General features: G+C 44.8%; 1 protein-coding gene across 1 annotated transcript in view; it reads right to left on the bottom strand.

The window, feature by feature from the left end:
- The window catches only part of LOC307087726 (glutamate receptor ionotropic, kainate 2-like), a gene marked incomplete at both ends in the record, with an annotated part of 67,939 nt that overhangs the window by 39,933 nt on the left and 9,469 nt on the right, over positions 1-18,537 (bottom strand). The window contains 3 exons of the mRNA XM_079753360.1: positions 407-588; positions 4,018-4,281; positions 5,562-5,729. Coding sequence (XP_079609486.1) covers positions 407-588; positions 4,018-4,281; positions 5,562-5,729 — 614 coding nt within the window. The remainder of the gene's footprint in view (positions 1-406; positions 589-4,017; positions 4,282-5,561; positions 5,730-18,537) is intronic.

Raw genomic sequence — 18,537 nt, forward strand, 5'->3', positions numbered from 1 at the left:
AGGCCTGTGTGATGAGCCCAACAGTTCATCAGGGTTAACCAGGCCTGGGGTGATGACGCCTCTTATGTTCTAACACACCGCCTCTCGGGCACCAAGATTTAACAACATCTGAGGTAAAGATCAACCCCTTTTTAATTAGGGCTCACATTTCTGTATGCTGCATTGTTTTATTGAAAACATGGGCCTGCACTGGTTTATATATTATTTTACCAACTTATATTTAAATTTTTACTGTTCTCTTTCCAGTGATTTGTCTTTCTCTGTGTTTCAACGGCGGTCCCTTTAATGTTTCCTTTATGCGGTGCCTTTGTGAGGCCCTACGATTGGCCTTGTGTTTGAAGGGTGCTGTATAAATAAAGAGCCACGGCCTCTACAGGCAGACCTGACTGGGGGAACCGCTCTGTACCTGTTTCAGGATCCAGGCCGCCATTTCGTGGCCACAGTCGAAGATCACATGGAACTCCTTGGCTTTCTTCATCTCCTTCAGCAGAGGCTTGGCGTCCTTGGTTTCCCCCGGCAGCTGTCGGATCTTGAGGCGGAGGTTGTAGCGCGAGGGAGCCTTGATCAGCTCCTGCAGGCGAATGAGACCTGTGGGGAGAGAAGGGGAGCGACGCCGTGCATGTAAAGTACCAACCCAAGGGAGGCTGTCGGCCGTCTGCTGGGGGAATCTGTCTACTGAGAGCATCTGTACTATCGGAGGAGATTCAAATATATACTAATGTTCTCAGGTAGACTAACAGGGCCCAGGTGAATAGATACCCTAATTAATGTTACATTGTGATTAACTCCAGCTTTTACTTTGAAGTATTTCTCAACACGCAAAATGGTAATTGGACTGCATTATAGCGTTCTTTTCTAACCACGGCAATATGTGCCTCACACTCATTCACACACACATTCATACAGCAATGGCGATATCAACCATCCGAAGCCAATTCCACCAAATACTGTTTCGTTTTAATTTGGGATTCTTCCATCTCCCTCATCAAACACACATGCACACTAATGCACGCCCCCAACACACACACACAATGACACATACACACAAACACAAGAGGAAAGAACAACTGATCGATAGGTTTGTGTCCAGCCCTAGCCCAAAACCTAGCCCTCATCCACCACCTCCACCATCTCCACCACCTAGACCACCTCCACCACCTAGACCACCTCCACCACCTCCACCACCTAGACCTTCGACGTCTTAATCTCACTGTTGGCAATAATCTTCATGTTCCATTTTTCTCCAGCATCTCGAGTGCACTCAAATAGTGAGGGAGAGAGAGAGAGAGAGAGAGAGAAAGAGAGAGAGAGAGAGAGAGTGAGAGAGTGAGAGAGAGAGAGAGAGAGAGAGAGAGAGAGAGAGAGAGAGAGCGAGAGAGAGAGAGAGAGAGAGAGAGAGAGAGAGAGAGAGAGAGAGAGAGAGAGGGGGTGGTGGGATGAGATTCCAATGAGTTCCAGTCCCTCCGTGGCCGTGCGAGGACTTCAGAGCCCTGGGATGAAGGAGGCCGTACTGATGGGAGAAATGATTACTTGTCATGGGCATAAAAATGGATGGAGAGAAGAGGGAGGGCATGAAGAGAATGGATGGGACGAGAGGGAGATAGAACCATAGACCATTTCTTCACCCCCCCCCCCCCCCCCCGCCCCCTTCTTTCAGCTTGGAGACGCCGGGAGAAAGAATCTACTGTTCTTTTTTGTTTGTTTCTTTTTGTTAAAATAAAGTGCAATGCAGGCGGTTTTGCTGAGGGGTCCACAATCCCCACACCCAGGGGTTGGGGATCAGGGGGCCGTCCTCCGGGGGAACTGGTGTGTGATGGATGGCTGGGCGGGGACGTCGTCCCCCTGGGAGAAGCCGTGTGTGATCTCAGTTGTTCTTGTGCCGAGCGATGGACCAGCAGACAGACAAATGGACATTTGGGCATTTGATGAAACGCCACCAGCTCTGATCTCAGACCTCCCCCCTGGATCCGCCAACAGCTGTCTGTGTGAATATCTCTCATCGAGGGGGGGTCATGGGGGATTTAAGCGTTAAGGTGTCACATGGTGGGGTCGGGGTGGGGGTTATGTTTGGTTTGGTTGGCAGGGTGGAGGTGGTGGTGAGGGTTGGGGGGGGCATAGCTATAGGGTCAGGGCCATGAGTGACACCTGAGCCATCATCAGGGGGAAGCGGTCATTGGGGTCTGGTATAAGGTTCAGTGTGCGGTCACACATGCCAGCGCGCACTGAAACACCGGCCCGTTCAATTATATAATGTGAGTGGCAGGCCAACTGTGGAAATAATTTTTTCTCTCTTTGCAAGTCACAGAAGAAATGGGAAAAGTTTTAGAGAATCGTGTCCTTTTGAAGCTCTTTTCTTTTCGTCAGGACAATGCAATTCCTGATGCCATTTTGCAATTTGCCGCAGCAGTGTAGAGCAAGTTCGCTCTACACTGTCTAATTCAAGAACATTATGGAATAATACAGGCTAAAACCCTTTGACGCTTTTTTTATTTTTCCAATGAAGAAACTCTGTGAATTCTATATTTATATATCCATCAGCTGAATTATCTGATTAATATTATGATATTTATAACAGGCTTTATAATTCATTGTGAAAGCTGCCTAGATATTTTGCAGTATTCTTAGATTCAATATGCAACATGGGTGATCAAATGTCAGCCGCAAAATGATAGCGCTGGTGACTCGAGTTGGAGAATCTAGCCTGTTAACGCTAACCGTATTTTAATCAGAGGTGGATTCGCAAACACTAAATGCCAGTTTGTCGCTGCTGGATTTCTGCAGGAGAAAATCCGGAATTGAATTAAACTAATATCTGATTATTATTGTTGAAGCTACGGTGATTTGAAGACAAACTCTCCTTTAAAGCCTAAATGTAGCTACTACCCAATGTTGCAAATATCGAGTTTAGCCATGCACTCCCCAACTCCCATCAAGCAGAACATCGTCACGGCAACCACGATAGCGATCATTAATAACAATCTGAGTGTGTTATTTATGGCAGTTATCCGCCCCTCAAGCATAGTAATTCTACATGGCTTTAATCTGTACATCTCACACTGGGGCGTTCTGGGTACTGTACTATTCTTGTCTTTCTATATGTTTGAGGCTGTTGCTCACTCAAACGGAAGAGCCAAACAAGCAGGCTAGACAGTAAGCAATTGATTTGTAAACCAAGAAAAAAGGTTACAAATTCCTGACCTAATCTGATAGGGAAAAGCAACATTTTATATTCCTGGCCGGCCAGGGGCTTATTACTGCAAACCATATAAAAAAAATCAATCGACAATGGAGCAGGCATTTCCAGGTCTGCACAGTAAAAGTCCAGCTGAATTATTTTGATGATTAAGAACTGAGAAATCTGCAAAAAGTGAAAAATTGACTTGGATCGGGATCGTGGCAGAAAACAAACAAATATGGCAGGACTGTGGGGTGATATCATGCTTTTTCGACTTTTCCCTTTGCTTTAGACTGTTACATCAAACTTTATTTGCGCAATAGTGTGATGTCAGACATTGGCTATCCGCAATGTTTACAACTTCTCGGGGGTGTGAGTTTGCAGACACACGTGCAAAGTGTTCGACCAATCACAGCAGAGTGGGCGTGCTGACCAATCACAGCAGACTGGGCATCAGCATCACCACCACTATAAGAGAGCATGAGAGACTCCAGCAGTACCTGTCCCAGCCTCTCATAACTACCACTAGAACAAGGTATGAGAGACCCCAGCAGTACCTGTCCCGGCCTCTCATAACTACCACTAGAACAAGGTATGAGAGACCTCAGCAGTACCTGTCCCGGCCTCTCATAACTACCACTAGAACAAGGTATGAGAGACCCCAGCAGTACCTGTCCCAGCCTCTCATCACCACCACTGGAAGAGGGTATGAAGGACTCCCGTAGTACCTGTCCCAGCCTCTCATCACTACCAGTAGAAGAGGGTATGAAGGACTCCCATAGTACCTGTCCCAGCCTCTCATCACTACCACTAGAAGAGGGTATGAGGGACTCCAGCAGTACCTGTGCCGGTGCTGTCGTCATACACCACCGTGACCGTCCGCCAGCGGAAGAAGTGCACCAGGTCCAGGATGGCCCGGCTGAGGGAGGAGAAGTCGGGGTACAGGCTGACGTAGTACGAGTCCCTGTTGTCGGACACCTGGTGCTTCCAGCGCGTCTGGATGTGGGGCACGCCCAGGGCGTTGCAGATGGACTGCACCGCATTGGCCGACGAGCTGTGGGACGGGCCGAAGATGGCCGCCACACCCAGGGAGAGCTGGTCGCACGCTAGTGAGGAGAGAGGGGGAGGGAGAGAGAAGGAGAGAGAAAAAGAGAGAGAGAGAGAGAGAGAGAGATGATGAGAGATGTTTGTTTTGTTTTTTATACACACAACCCACAACATATTATATGTAATATAGGCCTTATCACATCATATTAAATTATATTAATAATAAAAAGTATGGTATCAGTGCTTCAAGCAATGCAATGATTTATTCATGACACTTAGCCTTAACATTTCTTTGTTGTGCCCCGTTTGTAATTCTGTAGTTAGAAAAACGAATAAGCTCTTTGTGCTTTGGAAACTCACAGTAACGACAGACCGAAATGAGTCCAATTGTGTAACAAAACAAACTCCAACACTACTATGTAATTAATTTCTCTTTTTATGGCAGCACTGTGTTTTACTTTTAATTAATTTAAGGTCTTATGGGCATTTGCTTTTTTTTTGCTGTGCGCTAACACTTAAAAAGCCCAACGGTATCCTTTCAATAAATAAACAAAAAACATCCAGGGGCGTTGAAGGCCAAGACATTGTGTGTTTTTCCTGTTTAAAACACGATTGAATGATTGAATGCTAAAATCACATGAAGCAAAACATAACAAGAACAAACCCAAGGCCCATCTCAAGAAGCTGGCGTTCCAGGATAACCCCGTATGTTAAGTCAAGATTCAGTGATTGGTGGAATCTTTGGTTTCAGATACCAAACTTAGACTTATCTCTGTTCAGTTACCATGGCAACAAAGGCTCTGAGCCTGACCAGGAGCAGACCTGGTATATAGCAGGTCAGCTCCAAGGTAACCCTGCCCACGGCTGGAATTCCAACTTAGAACCTCTTCTCATTGGTTAGGAAAATGGATACGAGCTTGATATGGTACTATCCAAAACTATTTTAGTCCAAGCCTTTTTCCTTACTATTTAACCATAACAATTAACTTAATGTGACATGTCTACATTGATGTAACGGGCGATTTTAGTATTTGCTTTGCAATGCAAATTAAGGCATGTTCAAAGTATGCCACTACAGTAGGCTGTATAAAAACCTTAATACAAAAAAATAGATGAACATATTCTCATATAATACACTTCATTTTTACACTTACAGAAAAGTCTATTCAACGCTACATGGCTTTGACCGGTCCTTCCACGGTGACTGGTGAGAGTGCTTTAACCTTTCTGAGATTGTCCCGACGGTCTAGGGAACCGCTCGCTCCAGAGAGAGCCCTGGTTGGTGTTAGCATGTGTTAGCATGCTACCTGAAGGGGCGCGAGGCGGGCGGCGGGCTCACCTTTGCGGGAGGCCTCAAAGCTGTCGAAGATGTTGATTCTCTGGATGTCGTAGGTGAGGGTGGTGTTGGGGAGCAGGGTGCGGTTCCTGTTGATCGTGTTCAAGGCAAATTTAAAGGCGAGTTCCTCGGCTCCCGAGGGGCCGCTCTCGATGGACTCAAATATTCCACCTGAGGGGGAAACGTAGAACAAAAGAAATATAATGACAAACAAATACCATCACAAACTAACATCAGTCATAGCTATTTTTACACTGCCATGCAGGTACGGTCACTGCGGTATATGTTAGTTTCCCTGTCTTGCCTGTGTAATACCGTGGGGTATATTCCCCCTTCGTCAAGGAGCTTTCTTGGTCCAGTCTTTAGAATAATTAGCTTAATTTTTTAAAAAGCCACTCACATGCAAGAATGAGTAGACTACATCTGAGTGTAGGCTATAAACGCGATTAACTATTTACAACTGCAAAAGCGACAACATATTCTTTATTTTGATGACCAGATGTTTGTTATCCAGACGAAAGCCTCGTAAGGAAAGTTCCTCGGCCACTTTCTCGTAGATTGCACCATCTTTCACCGTCTTCGTTAAGTGTATCTGCATCACCTTCTCTCCCATGATGGTCAGCAGCTCGCGGATTTCAACGTCTCTCCAGCTAGAACATCGCACATTTTACACCGTCAACAACTCTACCTAAGTCCGGCCCCTGGTACCGCGATGCCGTCTAATCGCATTTACATGAAAATGAAACCCCCAATATGTGTAGGGTTCTGGATGGGACATTGGGGTGCGAAATCAAGACGATATATTACCTCGGTCAGTGTAAACTCCCGGACCATGCCGGGAAAACTTTCAAATACAGGACAAATGCTCAGACATTCCCTTAACAATGCCATTTCTAAAAGAGGTAATAGCTAAGGTACTTGATGATACCATAAAGACACATTCATACATACATATATATATACACATATAGCTGGTCATTTCAGCTCTCTTTAGAAAGTAGTTGCAAAACATTTTCTTTGTCGGATATCTTCTTGACCTATTGGACCTTTTACATGACCCTAATGGCTACAGGAAAACATACAGCTCTAGTCGATTAGTTTGTAGAAGCTTCCTGTATTGGCATTCCTTGGCAGTCGCCCACGTAGTTAGCAAGGCAATTAAGCAGGTCAGCGGGGTGAGTTCACACAAGGTTGGGTGTCTGTCTTTAGTGCTCCATTGTTGACGGAAAAGGTTCAATATTCTGCTTTGTGTTTCATTGACCAAATTAAATTAGGCAGGAGCAGAATGAGAGGAATGAAACAGAACAGCCCTCAGGAGAAAACATCTTAAAATCTGAAAGCAAAAGGACGGCACAGCGGAGAACAACAAGAGGATCTTTACAGCAAGGTAAATGTGTGATTGCGTTGAAAGAATTAGACCATCAGAATGAATATCATCTCTTTGATGTTATTGGTCACTAATAAGTGCTTTCTCTGCCATTATCTTTGCATCTCATTACTCTTGTGGTTACTATTGAACCTTGTTAGTCTGCTTCTGACATATAATTATCTCCGGTTTTCTTTTGAAAAGCAGCTATTACTATCAGGCTATGTATTTGGTTAAGTTTGAACCATAGACTATAGCAACCTTACCGTGTAGCATGTGGCCACAAGTGGTGCCACGCCCTATTTCACACTTATTACATTTGTGGGTAAATCAGAAAGAAATTGTATCTAGCCAGGCATATTGGTGTGTATTTGGCTGCATAGCGCTGTATGCAGATTCAATTAAATATTGTTATTAAATTAATATCTTATCCCAAAAGCTAATAAATTGTGGAAATTACACTGGCTATGTTTCATCAGTAGACTATACATATATATATATAGGCCTATGTATACCAAAAGCATCAACAATTCATTACATTAATCCACAATTTGCCTAACCATCAGTGGAGGATTTGCAGCGCCACTGAAATCCAACATAAAAGAGAATGACTGAGCAACGGGCCCCAGAAAATACATGAAAGAAAACAGTGCAAAAGCCTGAGAAACACTCAGACGAGGAGTTCACAAGTCCGCCGCTCCCATCCTCACAAAGGGGACAAGTGCGTTGTTGTAGTTACGCAAGAAATAAGTAAAAAATAAATAAATAAATGGAGAAGTGGAGAGGCAATATTAAAGCCCTTCTATCGATTCAGGTGCAAAGGCCCGGGAAACCAAGGTCAGGAGATGATTGGGGGAGATTGAAAAGGAAGAGGGGCAGGTATAAAAACATCTCCCTGAGGGTAGTTATTAAACTCTAAAATGGACGGAGCAAGTGAAAAGAGAGGTCTACAGAATGCAGAAACACCATCTGAGTGGAGGGAAAAGGCAGGGAAGAGAAGGGCGAGAGAGCATGAAAGACAGAGAGAGAGGGAGGGAGTGAGAGGTTGTACAGGAGTCTCTCAAGATAAAAAAAATATATACTTATATATATATATACTGTCTATATATAAATAAATAAACTTGAATCAGTGTTAGAAAAGCATTTTGCTTTTCCTTTCCTTCCTATCTTTGTAGTTTACAACACTCGTTCACAATAGATCAAAAGACGACCACTTGAGCTACTTATTCTGGTGTGGGCAATAATTTAAAAATCACACTACAATATTCAGACCTTCAATTTTGTACTGCACAAACTGTGTCCCATTTATCTCGGGAAGAATGGGGGAAAGAAATATACAATTAAATTCACAACACCTACCCAACCATACCCCCAAGATGATGTTTTAGAAGCGCAGTAATCCATATGGAAACTCTAAACACTTCATTAAAGGAAAGGTCCAAGCATTAATCCACGAAGAGTAATCCAACATATAAGTCTTTGTTTTCCCTTGAACCAGGCCTATAAGTTAAATACAGTTCCTAGTGGCTCACCTTGTGCTTCTATTCGCTCTCCACCAGTATGCCTCCGAATGTTTTTGTGGCAAAAATAAGATAGAATTAACTACCTACCCCATTAGACACCAATCAAAACCAAAAGAAGAAAGAAACTCATCCCTATTTAACCCCATGAAGAGAATAGGGTCATGTTTTTCATCACCATGCAGACAGTATGCAAATCTAAAATGTTTTCTATTTTTAATTTTGATTAATATAACCATTCCTATATCATAACGACACTAGTGATTTCATACATTGTAATTATTTACGCAAATTAAGCTTTCCCAGCTCAAGCGTTAAGACCGCGAGCTTAGCACCGAAACACAACCCCAACATGTTACACATTGCTGCCATTTTGGTTCGCCACGATGAATGTCACGTTTCTCCTGAGCGGAGCAGGACCTTTAAGTATCCGCCATTACAGAGAGGAGATGATGGAAATCATGTCAGGTTGACCTACTAGATAATTATTACAGGGCCTCCCCGGCTGGGCCACAGCGACCCTGCCAGGGCGACTCATTGATGAGCAGAGTTCAGCCAGCCTCTCCAGGAGTCTGGAGCAGGGCTCAGGGTGGATTGGTGCTGGGCGGACTGGATGGATTAGCGGGTTAGAGAGCGCGGGATTAATGGGATAGATATAATATTCATCATGGAAAGAAATAATGAGAATATGAACATGATGAGGAGGATGAGGATGATGAGGGTGAAGAGGATGATGAGGGTGATGAAGATAATGAGGGTGATGAGGACGATGAGGACGATAGTAAGGAGGAGGATGATGAAGAACATGATGAGAAGGAGGAAGATAACGATGATGAGGAGAATGATGATGATGAGGAGGAGAATGAGGAGGATCATGATGTTGTGGAGGTTGATGAGGAGGAGGATGAGGATGATGAAGGCGATGAGGAGGATAATGATGAGTAGGAGGAGGATGAAGGTGACGGTGATTATGAGGAGGATGAGGATGAAAACTGTCCTGTCCTCTATGGCACATGTGATATGACTCACCCGCACTCTCCTGTTTGGTACCTTTTGCTGGACATTATCTTTATAAGTGCTTCATCTATACAGGTGGACACTCAGTATTACCTACGGGCCGGTTTTCTCTGTGAATTACAGCGTGGTGCATGTGGTAGGGCTGAGGTCATCAGCAGGCGTGTACGTGTGTGTGTGTGTGTGTGTCTGTGTGTGTGTGTGTGTGTGTATGTGTGTGAGTAGGTGGGTTTGTGTGTGTGTGTGGGTTTGAAACATGGTTCACTCATCAGCAGTATGAATTATGCGTTATCACAGGGAGAAGATTAAAGGGCAACTGATCAACAGTGTGCACCGATCTGTATCCCCTGGCAAGATGGTCATAGAAAACAACCACCCCTCCCTCTCTCTCTCTCTCTCTCTCTCCCCCCCTCTCTCTCTCTCCTGCTCTCTCACTCTCTCTCTCCCCCCCTCTCTCTCCTGCTCTCTCACTCTCTCTCTCCCTCTCTCTCTCTCCCTCTCTCTCTCTCTTTCTCTCTCTCCCTCTCTTTCAATCCCCCAACCCAGGTCTCTCTCTCCCCCTCTTTCACCTCCTCCCCCCCTCTTAAAGGGGTACACACACAGATAATCAAGGGCATGCGGTGAATGAAAGCCTACACATTATAAATCATTATGCTGCTCTGACCACGGGACGTCATTCCCTGAGAATGAGCTGAATGTGAGCGAGCGCCGTGGCCCCGGAGTGGACAGCGTCTCCTCACCCAGGGAGGGGGGGGTCTCACAGGACATGGACGGGTCAGACGCTTGCTTTGCCATGGTGATATTCCCCCTCATCTATATATATAGCAGGTGGTGTTAGGTCGGGTTTGGAGCGCAGCGTTGGCTGATAGGCTGCTGCTGGTGGAAGTGTTGGTGGTGGATATGGTGGGGGTGGGCTGGACGGGGGCCGGGGGGGGTAAGATGGTAAGATAGTGAAGACAGCCTGTCTTGGTGACTAATGGCCAACAAGGGGAGGCCGGGGTGGCAGGTAGGCAGGGTGGATGCCATGGCAACAGCTGAGAAACCCTGTAGCTGCTACAAGTGCTCAAAGTTTCCCCCCCCCCCCCCCCCCAATCTTTAATCCTCAACAACCCTCACCCCTCCCAGACCTCTTCAGTACATACATTACATTTGTAACTTAGTCTCAAGGCTGCCAGGAAGCAGGTAGGAAGCCTCCAAGCTCAATAAAAAGGACCACATGGGAACGGGTGTGATGCATTGTGGTCTGCAGAGAGAGGTCGGCGCTATGGTCGTTAATCTGCACCCCCTCCATTTGGGGATCCAGCTTCCCCAGCTGGTCTGTTGACGTGTGTTTCTATTGCGTGGACCGCAGATTAGAGGACCGCGGTATCAATACACGGACCTTCAGTGTGGACAGAAAGCCAAGGAATGAAGTGAAAATGGGATAAACACTAGGATGGAGTCTTACAGAAGGCTGTTGCCAGCCTTAGGCTAAACTACAAGGTGTCAGTTACACAACCACACACACACACACACGTACACACATGCATTAGCATACATGAACACAAACGCACTCACACACATACACACACACACCCACACACACACACACACACACACACACACACGTCCAAATGTACAAACACACTCATATTGAATACACACCTGCATGCTTACATGTGCAGACACACACACAAATGCATACACAAACAGACACACACACACACACACACACACACACACACACACACACACACACACACACTCTGAGGCTAATGGAGGCTGACAGCTCAGAAACAACAGAGGGTATTGATGGCATGAGAAGCAGCCTCTGCCCACACAGGTGGCATTCACTACACAAAACAAAGTTCTGCCACGCTCTGGCATTGGCCAGAGGACTATATCCCAGACTGCTTGAAGATCAATCCCATCAATCTGTTATAATGAGACAACTCCGACACACAAGCACAGATCTGACCCCCAAAATAAGATAATCGCACAATTCTCACAATGGGCGTGTTGCGCTAAATTGTCGGGCTAGCTTTAATTTCCAACAAAACGCAACCTCCCTCGTCAGAATGCCCCACTTATACCCAGGGACTCGTTTTGAATTGGGTGAAATGTGCTAAGCTGCCGGTTGACACTTTTTGCCGTTTGTCAAACCGACTTCTTTTGTTGCGCTAATTGTGGCAAACTGTGAACGCGTCTCCACAGGAGCTGCGCGGCGCTGAACGTCCCCGGCGGCTCGTGTCTCCGAGCTCTCATACTCCTGACAGCCAAGGAAGAAGTTCACAGGCAATACTAAGAAGTGTGCTAGTGTTTTTATGTGTGCGGCTGTGTTTGTGTGTTTGTGTGTCTGGGTGTGTGAGTGTGTGTGTGTGTGTGTGTGTTTGTGTTTGTGTGTGTCTGTTTGTGTGTGTGGGTGTGACACACCCACACACAGACCTTCTCCCCTACAATGACAAAGGCCTTGAGATCAAACAGGTACTTACAGAAACATTGGAAGACGGGGAGAGTGCTGTTATGTTTTAGAGTGTTGAGATTGAACTACTCTGCCGAAACCATCACACGTCCACAGTGAGAGCGTTGAAGTACAAACACACACACACACACACACAGACACACACACACACACGCACACGCACACACACACATGAAATCCATTTGTGGCCTGTAGAGCCTCAACTTGTACCTTACAGTTACATTTACATTACCTGTTTAGAGAACACATTAACAAGCACATCATCTGCAATCATGCACTATCCTTCCGTACAAAACAACATTATGAATATGAAAAAAGTAAGATTGCTAAGCTATGGTCACAGAGGTTAAACACGGTTAACCAAAGAAGACGATTTTGCCTTGCTTGGTATTTCGGCCTTGTGATTTAATCGAATGGGAAACATCAGCTATTTATCTAGTGTTTTGACAAACTTGGTTAACCTTTAGTTGATGAGCAATTGTTGCTCAATGCCAACTGCTCGTAGCGCTCATCTCTTGAGGTGTGTTTATGAAAATTATTTATTTTCATATCATTGGTGACTTATGTCAACCATTTTGAACCAACATCAGTATAGATTGAATACTGGTTTGATTACGTAGCACGTGAATTCAAATATAACAGTATAATAAAGGTTTGGTAGTAGATATGTATACTGACACCCTGGAGGAACAAGACATTCATTCCCCAATTGTTGACAAATCTCCCTCTGACTCTGTGCCGTTCTGTTCACTTCTCTATCATTCACAGTTCCTACCATCCCCTCGCATACTCACTCACACACACAAACACACACACACACACACTGTTAGATCCGTAGACTATACCGCCTCACGGGAGGTGGATTTAGCGAAACCTGTTGTCCTGTAACGGTTGTTAACAAGTCGATGGGGACACTCGCCCAGCCCCTAACTATCGTTTTATCCAGACACCTACCCCGCTTGCTTCGGCGCCCTACCCCTGAGCTTAACCCTGGTTAGGGTCTGGCTGCCGATCATGTCTGTGGGATAGCTTTCCCCTGGGATTCTTTAAGAGTTTGGAAATAACCAACTCTAGGGATATGTTTCTTCGAACTTGACTAAGTAACCTCTAAGATCCACGATGCTTATACTGATTCTGCTGACTGATCACAAAGCGCTATTCTAATCTTCTTTAGAAAGGTATTCACTGATTGATGGAGAAATGGATTGGTTGATTATAGTTTTATTTAAAGGATTAATATTTGGAACATTTCAGCAAGCGAAATAAACTATCAAAAAAGAGTAATAAAAAAACTGCTGTAACGGCTAGTAATATGCCGTCATAATGGGATTATCTAGTTCAAAATCAAAGTCTCTTACTATTTTTGGTATCGAATTCTAACTCTCTCTAAAGGGTTGGTGGTCCTTAGGAATGGGGGAAAAGAGATAGGATCTCAATCTTTGCTTGCGGCCGAAATAGTCTATTCAATTGGTCCCATGGCAGGTGGCCTACGTGGCTCCGAAGGGCTACGGGAGGAATCCTTCCTTTACGGGTTGGGGTAAAGGCTTGCTACCGATGAGCTGAGTTTTTGTAGAGTGTTTCATAGAGAAGTTCTTTCAAATTTTCCGAGCTCCGAGTCCGATTTTTCCAAGTTCAGTTTCTTCTGTTCACTGAGTCTGGGTGGACGTCCTCCATGTAGTCCCCGTGGCTTGGATTCCTCCATTATTCTGCATTTGTCAGCTCCTTTAATTCAGTTTTATATCTAAGTTGCCTCCCTTTTCTATGGATTGTCAACCTTGACCTACACAGCTTTATTTATTATTGTATTTATTATAAATACTGAAGTAACTGCCCTTCAGCTGGTTTCGAGCTAGGTTTGGATGAAAATCTGCACACCAGCTAGTTTAGTTTTTTACCCTCGCAAATCTTACTTAGCCTTAGCGGTACACTCTCCTTGAACCCTTTGGTCTAACTGTGGGGGGACGTGCGACGTCTGGCCTGCAGGGGGAGTATGGGCAGGTTGGGAGCACACGGGATTGGGCGGGGGGATTGGACCTGATTGCGAGCAGGTGTCCGCACTCAGGCCAATCAGGGAGTGTGTACTTATGTGCCTGCTTTGTGTTGTAGTGAGGAAGGAAACCCAGGAGCGAACGGACCGCCGAGATCCCGAGCAAGTGGAATATACCCGAATCCACAAGAGACGACTCGGAACGGACCTTTTTGTTATAGTTCGAGTATTTGTGTTTTTCGATAAAAGACAATAAAAAAGATCTCCCGCTGAGGGACGACACCTCTGCCTGCTCGTATTCATTGCAACCCGCTACACTAACCTCCACTTCAGTTTGAGCAGTAAACTCCATCTGAACCATCCACTTTGGTTGAACCTTACATGGACCTGTGCTCTGGACTCATGCCTACACAGCTGGGATACTTCACATGATACCCTCTGGCTGAGCCTTACATGATGATTCATATTCCATATTTTTATATGCGCTACATCCATTAATTATAATACCATTTCATACATTTGGTTAAGCATAATATTTCATACATTTAGTCTATGCAGTTGCTAAAAGCTGGAAAATAATTAGTGCTATAAATTGAAGCATAGAAATCGCAGTAAGTGCTTGTCTATTGCATACAAAAACCCCTTGGTACTCTGTGTCTAAATAAGGCACCAATGAATCAACATCCCCTTCGTACCCAAATCTTTAAGGCCTCTATGGATGAACCTAACCTAGCTCTGTCTTAAGGACACAGATGAATCAACCAAAGTCGACAGCACACTCACAAATACACTCACACACTCTCACACACACACACACACACACACACACACACACACACACACACACACAACACACACAGTCACACACACACATGCACACACACACACACACACACAGACACACGCACACACATACACGGGAGTAGATGCACTAAATATTGACACAAGCATTGCTGGCATCCACCCACATCAAAATGTGCACTTCAAGAGTGCATGTGCATCGGCACTGCGCGTGCTGACACAGACATACAAACACACACACATGCACGCAGACCGCATGCATGTGTGTGTGTTTGTATGTCTGTGTCACCACGCCTAGAGGCTGGGCTTGCGGTGACGTCAACAGGTGACAGATGGCTACCTCACAGCACTGCTCACCGTACAGTGAGTTTTAATCAAGCCTAAGCATGTGAGAGAGATGCTAATTATCCACCGCAGGCTGGAGCAGGGCCGGAGCAAAACGTGGCTGTGGGGGTGTGTGTCAGTGTGAGATAGAGGGGCAGGGCGAGAGAGCGACAGACAGACAGACAGACAGACAGACAGACAGAGAGAGACCGACAGATAGACAGATAGACAGACAGCAAAAGGTAGAGTGAGAGAGAGAGAAAGAGAGAGAGAGAGAGAGAGAGAGAGAGAGAGCGAGCGTTGATGTCTTTATATTTGTTGTGTGTTACACTGTGTGTATCTGTACACGCGTGTGTGCGGGCGTGTGTGTATGTAAGTAAACTTACGCATATTTATCTCAGTATGTTTGCTGGCATGTCAACCTATGGTGTATGAGTCTTTTAAACATATACAATAAAACGATGAAGAACAACAATCTGTCTACTCTATTCTACAGTGGGGACTTTGCTAATAAATAGGAGCCAGGCAGAGATGGACTGGGTTGCTATGTTGTTCCCAGCAGCCCTCCAGAGATAAAGCATGCGACGAGAACAAGAAGATATTCCCTTGTTGTTCCATAGGGGTTTACAGTAATCATATCAAGTGTCAAAATACTATACCTCAAAGTATGATGGGAGAAAGAAGAACGGCCGTCGAAGCTCAATCTCTTCCGTTTTATTTTAACAATTGTGTTAGTAGCTGCTCTGTCTGTCAAAGGTAACCCTGGGTGCAAAAGCACACATATAAATGACTACTTCTACATTGACGACCTCTATTTAAGCATGCTTTAAGGGCCTGTCCTTTGACCTTTGTAAAAAAAGGAAGAGATGTTTAATGCATGTTCAGATTAATTCAGAGCAAACGATATGGGAGACGGTCTCTCTCTCTCTCTCTCTCTCTCTCTCTCTCTCTCTCTCTCTCCCTCTCTCCCTCCTCTGTCGCTGCAGAGTCGTGTTCTCTGTTCCCCTTACCTGTGAAACGGGCCCTTGCGGCCACTCATTGTAATGCTGATCAGAGCGGTTGTAAAACTAGAGCTGCTCACTGGTGCGGCGGGAAGACGTTAGCAAAAGGTCAATAATTAATTCAGCAGGCAGCTCCTGTAACGTAGAGCAGTGCAAAGCTGACTTTACTAACATTGCAGGAGGGAAGGGAGGGGGGGAGAAAGTCATAGCACCTCAGAGATAGGCTCAATGAACAGAAATAAATACATTATTAATTTACTAAGATGACATAGCAATGGTGAGTTCATTATAGATAGAGGCCGAGTTACTATCTGTAACACCCATTCTATTCTGCTCTATTCTACTCAGTTTTTTTTTATTGTGTTAATGCTGGCTGTTCTTATTTCAAGAATGTGATTATATTAACTGCATTATGTTACATTAACATTGTATTTGTTGGTTGATCTTAATTCCTCCCTTGGTTCAAGACAATGACGCTTCAAAATTGCCTTTTTAAACATGGTATCACTTCATCCCTGTGATAATGAGTATGGCCGCATACTAATTACATTAGGGCTGAAACATGCGTTAACGGGCAACAGGTGTGCACAACTGGAAAGGGAAGACAGAGATAACAGAAGGTCCTAATTAATATGTGGCTTCGCAGATAACACTGCAGCAGATAAAAAATAATTTAAGGTGAAACTAGTTTTGTTAAATAATAAAGGGATTGCACAAATGAGTCTAAAATAAGCCAAACGTCACAACCTCCCTCTTCCCAGCTCTCTGTTCTCCTTATCTACAGAGCATGTCAAAGTACAAACATTAATCATAATAATAACTGTAAACGGAGGAACACATGCACTAGACATAACTACCAGGCATAATTGAGAGTGAAAACCCTGGCTTTGGTTTCCCTCTATGACGGCCAATCATCCCCACTCAGGGGTCTATCAGACTCCTCTTTACATGACATGGTCTCTCGTAGATCAAAGGGATGAGTATAAACACCATATTTGGTAAATTATTGCGATATTGGCATATTGCGACATACAAAGATAAGGTCTTAATGTCTCCCATCCACATTTAGCTCTGCATTACATTCAACACAATTCGAAAAAAGTGCAGTGATAATTGTAACGACAGATATGTTCCGGATTCTTCTATTGATCAATTTACCAAAAAAATGTCGGAGCTCTGTACTATATAAATATAAACACATATTTTTTAAATGTATTTTTGCATTTTTGGCCTTTATGATGAGATAGAGAGGAAGATATGGGAGGGAGAGGGGCAGACATGCAGCAAAGGACCACGGGCAGGAATCGAACTCGCCTCGATCAGGACTGAGCCATAACGGTACGTGCTCTACCTGGTGAACCATCGGGGCGCCCCGACCTTACAAATATTAATCAAACTCTGTTTTTTTTTCAAATGACGGACCCAAACGTCAACAATCACCTTGACTATCTGTAACAGAGCAGGCAGGAGGACTTTCAAACGAGGAAAGACAAAGGAAACACGAGGGCTATTAAAGACTACCCGGTGATATGAGACGACAATATTGTGTAATACTTGAGTCAGAACAAAAGACTGAACAGGGCCTGTGTGCCCCATATAGACACAGAGCGCTGGCCTGTTAAGATAACCAGAGAGGAGAATAAGAGACAAACAGAGGAGATGAACAGAAGAGTGCATGAGAGAGATACAGAAGAGAGAGAGAAGAGAGGGAAAAGCTCAAAGAATTAGAGAGCAAGAGATTGAAGATAGGGAATAAAAGAGGTCACTGGAGGCAGATAAAGGTCATAAACACACCTCAAGAGATGACTTAATTAAATGATTGAATGGATGGCCTTCCCCAATGGACAGCTGCATATACCTACCACCACCACAACCACCACCACCCCCAACACCACCACCGCCACCGCCACCACCACCCCCAACACCACCACCGCCACCGCCACCACCACCACCACTAGCACGTGCATGTGAGCATCAATAAGCCCTGTTCAATACAGCCATTCGTTACATGTAGTATTCAGCCAAGATAAAAACACAATTGTGATGTGTTTTATAGAAAAACATGAATAAATTAAATGACACCAACCAAATACCTAACCAGAAGCTTGCCTCTTTTTTGGGGAGGAAGAGAAGCAAAATGTGTTATTTAATTATATGTGTCCATGGCAAAAGCAGAAACGGACACCAATATGGCGGTTTCGCGCGTGTATCTCGATAGATGCAACAAGAGGACTTGTCAAATTGGTGTTAAAATGAAGAGCGCTGTTTGGATCGGCTGTGTGTGTTATTCCCTTCAGTATTTTCTCACATTCACTTGCACCCCGCTGTGCTCTGAAACCAAGGCTCTGTGTCGTATCTGAAAAAGGAAGAGGCCAATGGTGTGTGTGTGTGTGTGTGTTTGTGTATCTGTGTGTGTGTGTGTGTGTGTGTGTGTGTGTGTGTGTGTGTGTGTGTGTGTGTGTGTGTGTGTGTGTGTCTGTGGGGGGGGGAGGGGGGTGTATTGGA

Source organism: Pollachius pollachius, assembly GCF_949987615.1.
Source record: "Pollachius pollachius genome assembly, chromosome: 16".
Taxonomy (NCBI): domain Eukaryota; kingdom Metazoa; phylum Chordata; class Actinopteri; order Gadiformes; family Gadidae; genus Pollachius; species Pollachius pollachius.